At 38.2% G+C, this 16004-nt stretch overlaps 1 protein-coding gene across 3 annotated transcripts in view; it reads right to left on the bottom strand.

Moving 5' to 3' along the window:
* The window catches only part of STARD4 (StAR related lipid transfer domain containing 4), a 38669-nt gene extending 24838 nt beyond the window's left edge, over positions 1–13831 (bottom strand). Inside the window, exons 1-3 of one of the 3 annotated variants that reach the window (XM_028528513.2) lie at positions 13613–13831; positions 6931–7049; positions 5943–5992 (exon numbers count right to left, since the gene is read on the bottom strand). In XM_028528513.2, the coding sequence (XP_028384314.1) occupies positions 5943–5992; positions 6931–7035 (155 nt within the window). In that variant the 5' untranslated portion in view covers positions 7036–7049; positions 13613–13831. Of the gene's footprint in view, positions 1–5942; positions 5993–6930; positions 7050–7865; positions 10196–13612 lie in introns of those variants that run through there. The other 2 variants (XM_036020648.1, XM_036020646.1) reach the window with 2 other exon arrangements.
* Between the last annotated feature and the right edge of the window lie 2173 nt (positions 13832–16004).

Below are 16004 nucleotides of genomic sequence, written 5' to 3' on the forward strand. Positions count from 1 at the left end.
AAAACTTATTATTAGGAACAAAAAAACAGGTCACCTAGAAATAAAACCCTAGGACTGCCTCATGAATAGTTACTGAAACTTGAAATACTTGAAAAGTGGTATTATAGCATACATCTGCAGGGAAAGGATATATTATTCTATAAATGGTGCTTGGATACAGTAATTACCTTAATAAGAAACTAAAAACTAAACCTATTTTCACACCATTCAAAACAACTCAGAGAGAGTAAAGCCCCACTATGTAAAATGCAAAACTTTAAAGTTTAAGAAAAATATATAAGTGACCATCTGTGTGACCTCTGGATACAGCGGGATTTAAAAAAAAAAACAAACATCAAGTGGTTGCTTCTTGTGCAGCCCCCACTGGGGACCCGGCGTATGTGCCCTGTCTGGGAATTGAATTGGTGACTCTTTGGTTTACAGGATGGTGCTCAATCCACTAAGCCACACCAGTCAGGGCTAGGGGGATGTTTTAAATACATAAAATGCACAAGAGCACAATTAATAAGGTAGTTAAAGTCTAAAATTTGCATACCACAAATGACAGATTAAGTAATTTCTTTAAAAACTATTCATAGACTGGAAGAAGACATGGGCAACACATATACACAGACATATGATTATTATACAGGGTATATAATTAATTCCTATAAACCATTAAAAAAAAAGACAGACAATCCAAAGAAAGATGGGCAAAGGACATATTAAGATTGACCTGAAATGTCAATAAATTTAGAAAAGACGCTCAACTTCACTTAGAATCAACTAAATATAACAAGGTACCCTCAGACTGGCAGAAATTATAAAGTTCACAACAAGTATTGAATGGAAGGGAATGAGGACTCTCACGCTGCCACCACCACTCTAGGGAGCAATCTGGCAATGTCTGGTAAAGCTGAATGATGCATGTCCCTCAGAGCCAGGTGCATACCCAAAGAATCACACAGGTGTAGGAGACATATAACAAATGGCTTCCTAGGGCAGTGCACTTTATAGGGAGGAATTGATGGCCACATGAAAAGTTATCAGTAGGCCAATACGCAAACAGATGAATACATTGTGGTATATTCATATAGAAGTGACAGAATAGATCTACAGGCTAAATCCTGAAAACATAATATTAAGTGGAAAAAATTAAAAGCAGGTCACTAAAGGAAACACACACAAGTGGTCAAAGTGTGAAAAAGAACAAACAACTTCAAGATAGCAATTACCTCTGGGGGAGGAAAAGAAAGAGGAATGAGAGACAGATGGCTTTAACTTTATCAGCAACATTATTTGTTTGTTTACTTTAAAGCATCTGAAGTTGTTTTATCATTTTACAGGTATTTCAAGTTCTAATTTACATTATCTCACACATCCTAGATCTGCACTTCCCTCCTGCATTCTCTAACGTGGGGTGGAGGATGGGCAGTGGGGGCTGTACAAATCAATCCAGTCACCCAATTAGAAATCTGGGGTTTGATTTGGACCCTTCTTTTTCTCTTAACCTTATTCCAATAGTCAGAATTAAGAAGTCATCGTGCTTTAAGATTATTTCCTAAATATAACCTACTTAGAACAGTATCTGGTTCTCAATAAGTGATGTCATCGCTGTCAAAACCACCCACCACCACCATCGCTAAGTCTCATGTCCACTTGCCCTTTTCCACTCCCATGCTCTGTCTTTAGTTTGTGCTCTTTGTCCAACTCAGCACTGCATCCATCTCTAGCTCTTTAAGAAGCTTTAAGAATCTGAAAAAAAGCCACAAATGTCTTCCAAGAATATACACAGTAAGACAAAATTTTGTATACAGTCTTAGGGGAACTTCAAGAAGCTAGTCCTGGACTCCCTGGGTAAAACCTCTTCTCTCGACTCTCCGAGTTCCTGTCACACTGTATTAGAGTAAACTTAAAATCCTTTGAGGACCTGAGAGGTGGGGCTGGGGGCTGAACACAGCCTAAGTGCCATACTGAATTCCTTTTGAGCATTCAAAACTCCTGCAGACATATGTTCTCCATACCCTCATAATTTATGTTCCAGCTATACTACTTCTACCTCCCTAAACAAACTTCTTGAAGTGTCTCCCATCTGTGCTTATGCAGCAGATGCAATTCCCTCTGCCTGGAATATGAATCCGTCCTCTATTCTCTAAGAAATACCTATTTCTCCTTTAAGACTCAGCTTAAATATTAGCTCTTATATGAAGTCCTTTCAAATCACCAAGCACAATGCTCCCTTAGCACTCTGTACACTTTTCAACCCTCGCTGGGAATTACTGATCTAAAGGATCAACTTTCCACCCTTGCAGACAATGATTAATCCAACTCCAATTTCCCTGTCCTCGTCATAAATATTGTATAGCCCATCTTTCTGGAAACGCTATCTCTGATATTATACTTCAGAACACTCTGTGTATAGGAAGCAGGGCCAGACCCCAGTTTCATTTTAAAAATGACTGGGTCCCAAGGACTTGAAAATTCCACTCCAGTTACACAAAGTAATTGTCCCCTTTGGCTTTACAAAGTAATATATATATGTTTTTTCTGTTTAAAGGGACAATTCATGTTCAACTATACGCAAATACCAACGAATGGAAATAAAAATCACCTATAAAACTGCCATCTAGAAGTATATATTTGGTGTTAAAAAAAACAAAAAATATATAAAATCATCTCACATCTGTGCTATACACAGTTAAATATTCACTTTATTCACTTTAAATTATATGGTGATCATTTCCTTAGGTTTTTAAAAAACATTTTTTCTTGTCTTTCTCTTGTTAATCTCTCTTTTATTATAGGAGTAAAAAAATCAGAATGGTAATGGGAAAATTATTTTTCTTCCTCTACAACATCAATATAAATATAAATTTATTAAAATATTAGAATAGAACATGGAAGAATTTTTTATAACCTCAAAAATAGATTAGGTCTATCTAGCAAAGTTAGAAATGTACAAAATCCAAAAACCTTAAAATATTGATATATTTAACTACACAAAAATAAAATCTGTTAAAAAATGCAATCCTCCCTGGCTGGCATAGCTCAGTGGATTGAGCGTGGGCTGCGAACCAAAGTGTCGCAGGTTCGATTCCCAGTCAGGGCACATGCCTGGGTTGCAGGCCATGACCCCCAGCAACCATACATTGATGTTTCTCTCTCTCTCTATCTCTCTCCCTTCCCTCTCTAAAAATAAATGAATAAAATCTTTAAAAAAATGCAATCCTTTTGAAAATAATCATAAGCAAAGTCAGAAGATAAATGACAGAATGGGAAAAATATTCACAACTTACATCGCCCTAATATATAAAGATGCACCCTACAAATCAGTCAGAAATTATCAGCAACCTTACAGAAAAAGTTGCAATGTCTACACAGAGTTTATTAAAGGAAAATAATGAGTAGCTCTTAACGTTTTTTAATACCAATTATAAAAGAAAATTACAATGAACTGCCATTTGTCACTTATCTGACTAGCAAAACTCAGTCTCATGCATTATTGGTGGGATTATACAGTGGCTCAATTTCTGTTAAGATCAGTTTGTCAGTATTTATCTAAATTACAAATATATGTACCCTTTGACACTAGGAATTTATCACCCAGATACGCTTGCATATGAGAATAACATACTGTACAAGGGATATTCCTGAACATAGAAGAATCATTTACAAGGCATTGTCTGTAATAGCCAAAGACTGTAAGCCACCTAAATGTTTATCAAAAGGCAACTGATTTAACCAACTGTGGTAAATCCATGCAATGAAATACTCTTTAGCTGTAAAAAACAAGGGTGTTCTTAATCAATATGGAAAAATCATGCAGAAAATACAAATACACGTATCATACTTGTGTATAGGGTTAGCTGTCATGTATGTTAAAAATATTAAAATGTGAGGGTGAATAAAATGTGTCTATATGACTTATTTATACATAAAAATATCCGGAAGGATAAACAAGAAAAAATAACAGTAGTTATTGTTAGGGAGGACAGATACTGAATCAAGAGGGATAAGGTACAAGGAATCTTTTGTTTTAGTGCTGTTTGTACACTTTGATGTTTGAAACATGTGAATATGTTGCCTATTCAAAAAACTAATAAAGTAAAATCTGCTGTGGGAAAGGATAGGGGAGAATACCCAGATTATGCATGGAGTATGGTTTCCTAGCAACCAAACCACATCCAATTTTCCCTCCCCTCCTTCCAGAGCCTATTGAGTGATGCACTGGGAGGTAGGGCAGGAGAGGGAGGATGAGGGAAGTAGAAATGCCTGACCTCACACCCAAGGAGTTCTGCTTTTCACATTGATGTCAAATAAAACTATACACATACCAGTGTTTGTATGTGCAAATGTTCATCTGCTAAAGGTAAACATGTGGCAACCTTTGTTTCATCATTTCTTTATGTTTAAAAATATATATACCAGTAGGCTAAAGAAAAGGAAGCAGCCTGGCTGTTTTTACCCTGGGAAAGCCTACTCATTGAGCTTTTGTCCCATTTCTTTTTTTTTCTTCTTAAACTTCCCCCTGGGAATTGACACTGACCAAATTTCACTTGAACACAAACAGGAGATGGGGGTACTCTCAGATGACTCGCCCTGTGCACTGCACACTCCCCAGCAGGCCCCAGTCCCTCTGGTTCCATCCTAGGGAAGTAAATAAAGGCCAGATGAGGCTCTCCCCAGGTACACATGCTCCTTTGTAGTGATTCAATACTCAACAGGTATTTAGTAAGGGATGCAGGGTAGGTCTCTTAACATAAAGGAATCTTACCCACAGGGTTTCTTGAGGCAAAGCCTCCATTTTGGTTTCAATTTTGGTCATTATTGAAAGGCAAGAAATGGGAATTTGCTGGCAAGAAAAAGGAATTGGGTACTTAATCAAAACAAAAAACAAAAAAACCCCAAAAACCCAGAATAATAAATTCACAGATCCCCTGGGGAATTCACTTACTTCCACTGGCAAAGTAAAATATTTATTTAGAGTGTCATGAAGCACAAACATTATCCAGGAACTGACAGGAAAGATTTTGGAGCACTCCAAAGGTGGGTGGGTGCTCCAGAGCTACTACAAGTTTCTATGAAGAATTGTTGGAGAAAGATTCATTTTGCTCTCCTTGAGTGGAGACCAGTGGGTCATCTATCTTTGAAAGCCTTGAATAAAACTTCTGTTTTAAAGCCACTTTTGCAGCATGATTTGCATAGAAAGAGCCATATCCAGGCTGTGATTGGTCTGGGGAGGAGGAGCCAGTCCAAAGAAGAGAGTCCAACAGGTCCTTTATTCCCAGATGACATGATGGTCTGTGTTGAACATCCTAAGACTGATTTTCCTATACTGGATTTGCCTGAAGAGGAATAGGTTAATGAAAGGATGTGCATGGCCAGGAACTGGAACTGGAAGTCCCACTGAGGCAGGCTGGTAAGCCAGGACAATTGGAATGGGGTTAAATAATGTTTGAAAACGTGTTTTTTAAAAGATGGTAAAATATCATGTATGTTCTATAATTTACTCATTCTTCAACTATTGACTACTCAAGTTGTTTATAATTTTTAATATTATAAGCAATGCTGTGATAGAAGAGACAAGTACTTAACTATTATCTCTCTGATGATTTCTTCAAGATAAAATCTTAGCATCAAGTATGCTATAGCACCGAGTGAATGTAAAAGACTCTTAGAAGGATCTTATAACTATGCTAAGAAATTAAGATCTTATGTCGTTTGATATCATTATTTATGACCCTCTCGCCACCAACTCAGTCCCCAAGGGATATGGAAATTAAATAGGCTTTGACTTCATTAAGGTAATTTGCTTCCCAGAAAGTTTAAATCTGAAAAACAACGAACACCCAATTTTATTGGCAATGATCACTTAGTGATCATTAACGGGTGTGTGTAGGGATGTGTGTATAAAACATTTATCAGTGTCTTAAGAGCTACATAAAACCACTAGATTTACTCACAGATATCCATTAAATTCTTCTGAAGGTTTTCTCCAAATGGTGACATCTCTCTAGAATAAAAACAGTATATGGTAATAATTATATACGTAGAAGCCTGGACATAAAACTGACAATTTCATAAGTCTAGAGCATTAGTCTTTGCATTAAAACTTAAGTAAATGTTCAGAGATGAATAGAAGTTATTTATAGCATCAAATAACCCACATTTGAATTTCTTCTGTATCCTAATGTTCTTCACATTTTACTTAAGTTACAGGCCTCCAAATAGATTTTTCAGTATCTTGCTGTGACCCAGGCCTTGTAAAGATTCAGTGATGGCACTATCGCATTGGCCATTATTATTTGCTTTATTCTATTTGCTTATCTACTGACACGTTTAGACTAAGGCATTAGAAATGCTAACTATTTCATTCTGAACTCACTCATATCTTTTCAAATATTAAACAATTCACACCTATTATGACAGTGCTGCCTTGGTCCCTACATTTTTTTCTGATCATTTCCCAAGAAATTCTGAACATCACAATAGCTAAAGCACTGAACCTAAAAGGGTCCTGGGTTTTAGGGTTGGCTCTCTCAACACTCAGCCCTGGTCTAGTTGGGGCAAGCTATACAGATAAAAAGTACTAACAGGTAACCCTCACACACTTGTTGAAATATCTGAAACTATTCCAAACTATCAATTACAATACTTCCTTAAATTGACAATGATACATTTTATTTGTTGACTTCAGAGGCTGTTCTTCAGGCTCTAGTTGCCATTGAGTCTATTCCCATGTCCAATATCTAAAGAATTAATGTAAACATTACAGGATTACTGTGTTTCTTCCTTTATTACATGCTAAAACACACATTTTATTAGCAAAATTATCTATTCTGCATATCCATCTTAAGTATGGTCCATATTTTTCCATACTATTCTAAAAGTCATTAACTGATTCATTAGGCAGAAGATACACCCCAAATATAAGTAATTAAACTAACTTACCGTTTTCTTGGCAACTCGCCACAGATCATCTTCAATGCTATGGTACTGGATGAGAGTGTTTTTAAGTTTAGTTGCAAAAGCGGCAGCATCAGGCAGGCCTTCCATTTGCCTTTGTTCCCCTGTTACAGAGACCAAGATTAGCATCAGCAAACACCACAATTTGATGCAGTGGGGCAGTGGGTTTCAAATGTAGCTTCATAATAGAACCATCTGGGGAGCTATAAAAGATACCTATACCTGGACCCCACACCAAATCAACTAATCAGAATCTCTGAGAGTAGGAACTGAGCATAGGGTTTTTTTTAACACTCCTAAGGTGAGTAACACATAGTGAGGAATGAGAATCACACATTTTAAGTTATTAAAATCACTCATATAAAAAAATACTATCCAACTTTCCCTTTCTAATAAAATCCAGTGAAAAGAAAATTAATTATAAAATTCCAGGTCACTTAAAGAAAAAAAATGCTATTTCCAAAATACAAAAATAATACACCAGTCATAAGCTCTTTAAAAATTCCTTAAGATTTCGGCTGCTGAAAATTTTTATTTTACCATCCAAGAGATTTAGGACTCATTCTAGCAAAAAAATGACAACCAGAACTAGAAACCTCTTCTTACATCCTTAAAGATAAAGCTACAAAACTCCAAACAATTTCAAATTTTTTAAAAGCTCCACTGTTTTCAATATTTCATTGCATTTGGTGAAGTGTTACAGGATTCAGTCAGGTAACTGTGTAGGGAAGAAGGTCCTATGAAGACCTTCTTCATAGAAGAAACACCAGTACAACAAAAATAAATGGTTCATATTTTTAAGGGGATAATTTTAACTATACAAAGAAAATGGCTATTTCATTAATAATTCCAAACAAGGTACTATTCAACATTATTTTTAAAGGGAAAGGAGTACTAATCTTTAAAGATAACAAACTTACTATCAGGGATTCTGTAATGTGATGGCTTTAAAACAGTGCAAGTTGCCTGACACACTTCCCATCAAGAGGTGGGTCTGTGACTCTGCCTGACTTTCAGGGTGAGGTAGAAAACAGAAAAGTCCATGCAGCTACTGCAGGTTTCTTTTAGAGGGACTGCTTTGGGAGCTCCTGATCAACATGCAAGCATGAAAAAAATCTGGCTATCCTGAAGCTACATGTGGAAAGACCCCAGGGAAAGAAGCAGAGAGAGGGAGAGAGGCATCACTCCTAAGTCCCAGATCCAGAACCCTACTTAGAACTTCATGCCTAATGGGTATCTCTTGCTTCCCAAGATTTGTCTGTCTTCCCATATTAACAATTAGCTATTAAAATACATATTAAGCCAGGCACTCAATGTCTAAAACCTTGAAATCTCCCTTCATAGGAATTAAGAGATTCCTAAACACAACCCCTCATCCCATTTACCTGCATTGTTCTTGTCCTACCAGTTTTCTTTCTGTTCCTCACACAGGCCAAGCTTGTCACTGACTCTGGGCCTTTGTGCGTGCTATTTCCCTGCCGGGATCACTAGACCCAAATCTGAGCACAACCAGTAACAACCTATAATGACAATCTTTCAGTTTGGACCTCCTGTCCTTAATACAGTCTTCTATTAAGTCACTATTATAGCCTTCGTTCATTGTCTTCTTCATGCTTATCACTACCTGAAATGAAATTGTTCACTTATTGGTATACTGTATTCTACTCTTTGACCATTGGCATCAACAGGGCAGGGGCCCTTGTCTGCCTTATTCACCAGTCTGTTCTCACCAACTAGAACATTGCCTGGAACACTTTAAGCCCCTAATCTTTGTTGAAGTGTGTTTGCTTCAAAACAAGAATTATTTGCTCTTAACTTTATCTCCTTTAGTGCTGTGGTACTCTACAGTAAAAGCCTAAAGGAGAAAAGGCTTTGGGGGAAAAGCTGACCATTTATAGACCTGTCAAGCTATTAAAAAGTAGATCAAGAAAAGATTGACGTGAAATACCAAGCCTCTGTAAAAATAAGGCTTCAGTCCTTAATTACAGATGCACATGTCAGAACCACCTTCATTATACTTTGCAGTAGTTGTTGCTGTTGACAAACACTCCCTCAGTCTCCTTTGAGTCCTCTCTTTGACTAGGCCTACCTCTAGGGCTTGTCCTTAGCTGCCTTAGTTTGGTTTTAGCAAGAATCCTGCTAAATCAGTTTAGTGAAAATCTCCCACCCTCAAAAATTCCTCATCCCACCCTCAATCTTCCCACCCTGGCTTGCCTTCAGCAAGGTTCCTATCAACGTAATTTAGCCAGAATCTCCCTTGCCCCTAATGTTTTCTCTTAGTAATTTTCCATCCAGTGACACCTACCCTGCTCTTTGACTATAAATTTCCACTTATCCTTGTAGGATTCAGAAGGAAGCCCAGTTCTACACCGAGGTTCTATAGTTCTTGATGAAGATTTGCTTTTACCACTTTAACTTCTGTCTGCCTCAAGTTTTCTTTGACACTGTTTGCAAATGTTAGTTTTTAGGGACCAATGATAAATACTGTGATTCAGGTGGTTTGTTCTGAAATCTAGGTCCTTTAAAGTCTCACTGATCTCTCTGTTATCCAGCCAAAGTTGAAAACCACTGATCAAAAAATTAAAGGGGGCAGAAATAAATCAATGCTCTAGTCAACATTTAACTAGCACAACACAGAGCATACAAGCCATCAAAAAAGATAAACACTAAGACAATAGAACTACAGGGGAAGAAGAAACTTTCTTCTACTCTCTTAAGGTTCTGTCTCCAGAATGTGTGAATTAAACTGATTAGATAGATTAACAGGCAAAAAGGTAAACAAATCTTACTTGATGTTAATATTTTAATTTGTACCTGTGCAGAGGCCTTCATAAAAAGAAAGTGGAGACCCAAAGAATACTTACCCATAACTTTAATAAAGGGTGATAAATTGTGAAGAAGTGATAAGACAGAGGAAAAGGGGTTGGACTTCTAGGGGCTATAAATTAGTAAATGTATGGAAGAAAACAACAGAAGAGAGGGTTATTTTAGTAAAGTATTCGTAGAGACCATCTGGATGCCACCTTTCTGACTCCAGTGAGGAGAGCTGTCCTCTTCCTGAGGTAGAAGAAGAGACAGAGACCTTCACAAAGGAAAATTTATGTCCTACTTTTAGGCAGGTAGTGGGAGGAGAAAGAGCTCTTTTTCTCATTTGCTGCTGCTTAATTGCCTTCAGCTCAAAATAATCCTTATTCCAAGTGGCATACTTTGGGGTGTCATATCTCTTCAGGAACATGGGAAAATATATATAGAAAATTCAATAACAGAAAACTTAGAATCTATGTAAGTGGTGAAAAATGTATAATAAATATATATCCTCCCACAGACTAAAAGTGAATGAGCTCATTCAAAAAGTCTGTCAGTCAGGAATATATCCCATTTCCACTCAAGGGACTGCCAACTTGATAGCCAGTACAATGACCTTATTCAAGAATATGTTATAAACAAGAATAAGTTCTTAGAGAAGAGTTGCAAAAGAAATTTCATTTATCTGTTACTGGGATCATTATAATAAATGATATTCTTTAAACTCAAAGGTCACCTGCCAGGTTCCTGTGGTTGGCAGATAAGAGAATTCTTTCAAAAACATCTGACAGAAATCAAAGGTGAAATAGAAAGCTAGTATTAGTATAAACAACATTATCTCTGTGCAAATCAAGCACACAAAATGTAAACAATAAAAAGTACTTATAAAGATAACAATCTGAATCTTTACAGTGCTTACCTTAGGAATCATTCACTCCTACTGATCAGTATAAAGTACAAACTCCTTAATATGGCTTATGGGCTCTTTTATGAACTGGGTGAGCTTCACTGCCTAATTTCTACTCTTCCTTCCTGGATTCCCCTAATGATTATGTTAGTTCCTCCTCCAGTGTTTTCTCACAGCAGCTCTGTAATGTAATTATTCACTTGTCATCTTCTTCCAGTTAACTGTAAATCTTTTGGAGCAGGAAATGTGACTTGTTCAATGTTATGTCTAGCATGCAGTAGGAACCCAGTGAATATTTAAAATAGAAAAAAAAAAATGGGTGGACAGTGAGCTACTAGTCTCACTATGGAAGACCTCAAGATATCAAAAGCAGATCCATTTATGCTAATCATCTTTGAGCTTCTGAGTGACTAAAACTTCCATTACTGTAATGAAAAACAATTTCTCAAGGGTCTATTATTTCATTTATCAAGCATCTAGTATATACCAGGCCCTAAAACTATAGAAATTAATATAATTCAGTTTTGGCTCTCAAAATTTGTTTATTCTGCCCTTCAAGTAAACTTTTAACTACAACGATAACAAAAATTAAAACTCCTGTGAATTGTGTCACTTTAAAGATGATGGAAGAGAAGATAGGTAAGGAACAGAACAAAGTAGAAACTTGGAAAGCTCTCTTATTAGCCAATGAAGTATTTAACCAGGCAGATAATTTGTGCATGAATTTGTGTTCATCAAGATTGAATCCAAAGGAGAATAAATCTGTGTGTGGGCAAGCATGTCAGAGGATCTCTAGAAATATATATTGCAGAACCAAGAAGAGGCAGTATTGGGGTTATCAAGGTCTTGGCACTCTCTGAATATAGCAGGCCATTCACGTTAATCAAAAGGAAAGCATACCATATGCCCTAATGCAATCTCCATCTGTAGAGAATGTCAGAAAAATGTTTCAAATATCACTCTCAGTTCCCCCTTACTAATTACTTTATTCCCTTTCTTGACCTTATATCAGGAAACTCTCCAAATCTACCAGTTACATTTCAAAGAGAACAGGTACCACTTAACCTTATCAGAATCTAACAGATTATATGCTCTTGACACTTTTGTTACACAGTGCTGAGTAATGTCCACCTTCATTCTTTCCTTACTTTAACCTTTTTGCTCATGTTTTCTATGTCCATGTTTTGGAAGTGATCACTAGTGCAGATAGTGGGTGCCATCATAGAGTGGGCAGCCTTTCCCAGTTAAAATTCTTCTATGAGCACCATAGTTTTTAATCAATACATCCCCAATTTGTATCAAATATGTGTCACAGTGAAATGGTCATAGATTGTATTTTAAGTATAGAACATAATAAACATCTCAACCTCTAATAAAGTGAATGCCATAAAAATCTGTTCGTACTTATGCAGTATGATTAAATCATAACTCCCTTGTTAAAGAAGCTCATATCAAAATGGACCTTCAATTAACCAATAGATATGAGTTTCACTTATGTGAATAGCTTCAATTTAACAGGCCTTAGATTTTCCCCCAGTTGCTGTGCAAACCAAGGTCTTGTAAATTAAATTATATTTTCTACCTAACAACAATTTCAGCATATGCATGATTTCCAACCTGGAATTGGTAATTTAGCTTTTCCAACTCAATAAAGTGCAGTAGTTTCCCATTTCGAGAATGGCTGTAGCAGGTATGCAACAGGGAAGCCTCCTTCTGCAACGTGACTAATGTCCCTCGGTTCTAGTGACCACTGTGGTTTATTTTAGTACAAGCTTTACATCAAGATCTTTTAACACTTAAGGCAAGATTAAACTCTGAGGATATCACAACTTTAAGTTTACATCCTAATGTTCATGCTTCTAATGCTCTACTCCTTTTTTAAAAAATAGTAAGAGCTAATATTTTTTTATCATTTACTGTGTGGTCAATCTTCTGGCTACTTTAAATTGTATTATTTCATTTAATCCTCATAAAGAACCTTAGGAGCTATTCTATAATTATCCCTATTTTACAGAAAGGGAAAGGAGCAATAAGGAAATTAGGTCACTGACCCAAGATCGTACAGCTAGTAAGTGATGGAGCCAGAATTTCAACCCAAGGCTTCTGCATTCAGAGGCTAAAGGCCTATTTTGCAAAACGCTGAAAGCTAGTCACTGGCTAGAAAAGACTTTACATTAAAAATCTGATATTATATTGAATTTGTCATATTTTGTCCTGGCTGCTGAACCCAAAATAGCTCAGGTAACCTTTCTTAATGGCAAATTAAGGATAATAGTAACACTAATTTATTGAAGAATTACATGAGTTTACACACTTAGCACGGAACTTGTAAGATACAGGGAGGGGCAAAAGTAGGTTTACAGTTGTTTGTAAAGAAAACAGTACAATAATTAATAAATAATAGTACAAGAATAAACTGTGTTTTGAGTATTCACAGCTGTAAACCTATTCTCTGCCCCACCCTGCCTAGTGCACTTGGAAAAGCTGTCTCTTATCATCAGTGTGGTGTGAGTCAAGGCTTAGTGGGAGAGGCTAGCCGGTGTGGTGCGTGTGCATTTACTGAAAAACAGGAAGCACGGTCCCCTTCACGGAACCTGACCTACCTCGTCTAGAAGCGAGGTTTTCACCGCCGCTTCCCCTTTTAACAAATTTAGAAACTGAGGCCTAATCGGTGTCCAAAACCTTAAGCTGCTGAGCAGTGCAGAGAGACAAAGTGCAAGCCGCTGGTTAATTCCGGAGCGTCCTCTCCCCTCCCTGGGCCTGTTTTCTCTCTCAACTTAGAGGTCCACACCCGCCCGCACGCAGCGCCCTTGGGCCGCTGCCCTCCTCGCCCCACTCCCCTCAGCAGCTCCGGGAAAACGCACCAGGCTGGGCGCCCCGGACGCCCGCTTGTCGCCCTCCCTGTCGGCCGCCTCATGTCCGCTAAGAAGACCCCGCGCATCCACCCAAGGCTACCTGAGAAGGCGCGACCGGTGGCGTGGAGCACTGAAGCCTCCGGGCGGGACTTAACGCTCACGGCTCACCGCACCGCTGGCAGGTTAAAGCTCTCTAAGAATCTGCGCCAGTCGAGGCAGCGGACAGCGGCAGCCAATTGGCGTCAAATCACTGCAGATCGCGGCCAACTGGAAGGCACCAAGTTCTTAAGGGGAAGGCGGGCCAAACTTCGAGGCACGCCCCCCAGGCTCGAACCCGGTGCCCTGAGGAGCTACTCGCAGAAGTTGAACACAGAAACGTGTGTTTGCTTGGATTGGCTGGCGCGGCAGCGTGCGGAGTGCTGATTGGTCTCCGGGAAATGGAATGATTCCGCGTGGGTGTGAGCTGGCCGGAGGTGGCTAGGGGTCCGGGAGGGTGTGGAGTTTGCTGTGGAATTGGCCGGGGCGGGGCGTGCCTCGGCCAATTCCAGCTGGGAGAAATGCAAACACAAAGAGGTAGTGAATGGGGGCAGTGAAGGGTTACGCTGGTCTAAACTGTCCTCGGTTATCAAGATCTACTACCACGCAGCTGCCTACCCTCACTGAACCGAAAGCGAAATAAGAAAAGGCCTCAGTGCACGACCTTCTGCCGCCCACTTCTCCTGACTTAGAATTGAGAGCGTTCTGTGAGAACGCGTATAAACGAAGTCACTACCTACCATATGTGAATCTTCCTCCTAGATAACGGAGTTCAGACGACAGACAACATTGAAAGCAGAGAAAAGGAGAGGTGTGGCTGGTGGCTTTAGCAGCCTCACAAAGTGTTCTGTTTTTTTTTTATCTATTTTGAAGGTAACATTTCATCCAGTGGCTGTGAAATCACCCATCTGATAGGATATTTGGCAAATCCGAATTCTAAAAATCAGGTGTTTGCAAATTCTATTTACTAGGATATGTAGTTTGAAAACCAAGAGTAGTAAGAAATGCAATGTTAGCTACACCATTGGTCATTATTGATAGATTTGCAATGAGAATAGATAATAATAAATTTTAAAATTAGCATCACTAAAAAGAATTACCACACCCCACTTGCTAGTTATTATTGGCAGATTTTTTCCGAAATACCTTACCTCAATGTTTATATATAAAAGGAATAAATTTTTTGGTGATTACTTTACCATTATCATCCCCCATGTAAAACACGCCTGCCTTGTGGCGGGGCGGGGGGGGAGTGTTAAATGGATTCAGTGAACTATATAGTGGGTAAAACTTAAAGCATTTTCCAACAACTACCTTGACTTATTGCCCATTTATATGAAAACAAGGACCACAATAATTGGCCAATAATAAATATTCAATAGAAAGTTACCTTAAGGCAAATTATTTAGTTTCTGAGTAGCTGAACTGGAATTTGGTCCAATCCGCTGAACTCTAAAACTAGAGCTCCTAATGCCCACAAAACTCAGTGCGTTTCACAGCTGTCTGTCAGGCTTGTGTGCACAGCACTGGGGACCAGAAATAAAAGGCCTAATCCCTGTCCAGAAAGTTTATGTTGTTTAATGGTGAAGAGGAACAGGTTTTCACACCCTGTTCAGAAAAGTGGGAAATTAGTATCTCTTTCATTATTAGGATTCAGATGTGGTTACATTGCTTGGCAGTTCCTCATAGTCTCTCCAGAGCACAGTAGAACATGTTTAAGACAAAATTAATGGCTTTTCTTTTTGTTTAAGGAGTTGCCACATAAGGTCATTATATTACACATGTCCGGTAGGGTAGTTTTTGTTCTTTTGCCTTTTGTTCTCATCTGTTGCCATATTTTCTTGGTTATACGTTGGGATAATTAAAAACCACCCTAAGTCTATCAAACTGGAATGCTACTAAAAGCAAAATTGCAGGTTCGGGAAAAATATATATATCATCTGGAACTTTTTTTAAAAAGATTTTATTTATTCATTTTACAGAGAGGGGAAGGGAGGGTGAAAGAAGTCAATGTGTGGTTGCCTCTCACATGTCTCTTTAACTGGGGACCCAGCCTGCAGCCAAGTCCTGTGCCCCAACTGGGAATCAAACCAGCAACCCCTTGGTTCAAGCCACGGAGCCATACCAGCTGGAGCTGTCACCTGGAACTTTTAATGAAGGCTTGCTATGGACCAGGAACAGTGCTGAGCATTTCACACATATTGACTCATTTAATCTTGATAACAATACTATAAGGTATGTATGTATGTATTATTATTATCATATTTACAAAGTAACTATAGCATATAGGACAACAGACAGGTCTCCCTCAAAATAATTTGAATATGGGGAAATAAGCTTTTCATCTAGAGTTCAAGTTTAAAAGAGACATATAATATATTTGACTACCTGTATGAAAGTCACCCTAAAGAGACAAAACAGCTTCCCTGACAAGCTCTGACTGTAGTCAGACTAAA

This window comes from Phyllostomus discolor, chromosome 3 (assembly GCF_004126475.2).
Source record: "Phyllostomus discolor isolate MPI-MPIP mPhyDis1 chromosome 3, mPhyDis1.pri.v3, whole genome shotgun sequence".
In the NCBI taxonomy this organism is placed as follows: domain Eukaryota; kingdom Metazoa; phylum Chordata; class Mammalia; order Chiroptera; family Phyllostomidae; genus Phyllostomus; species Phyllostomus discolor.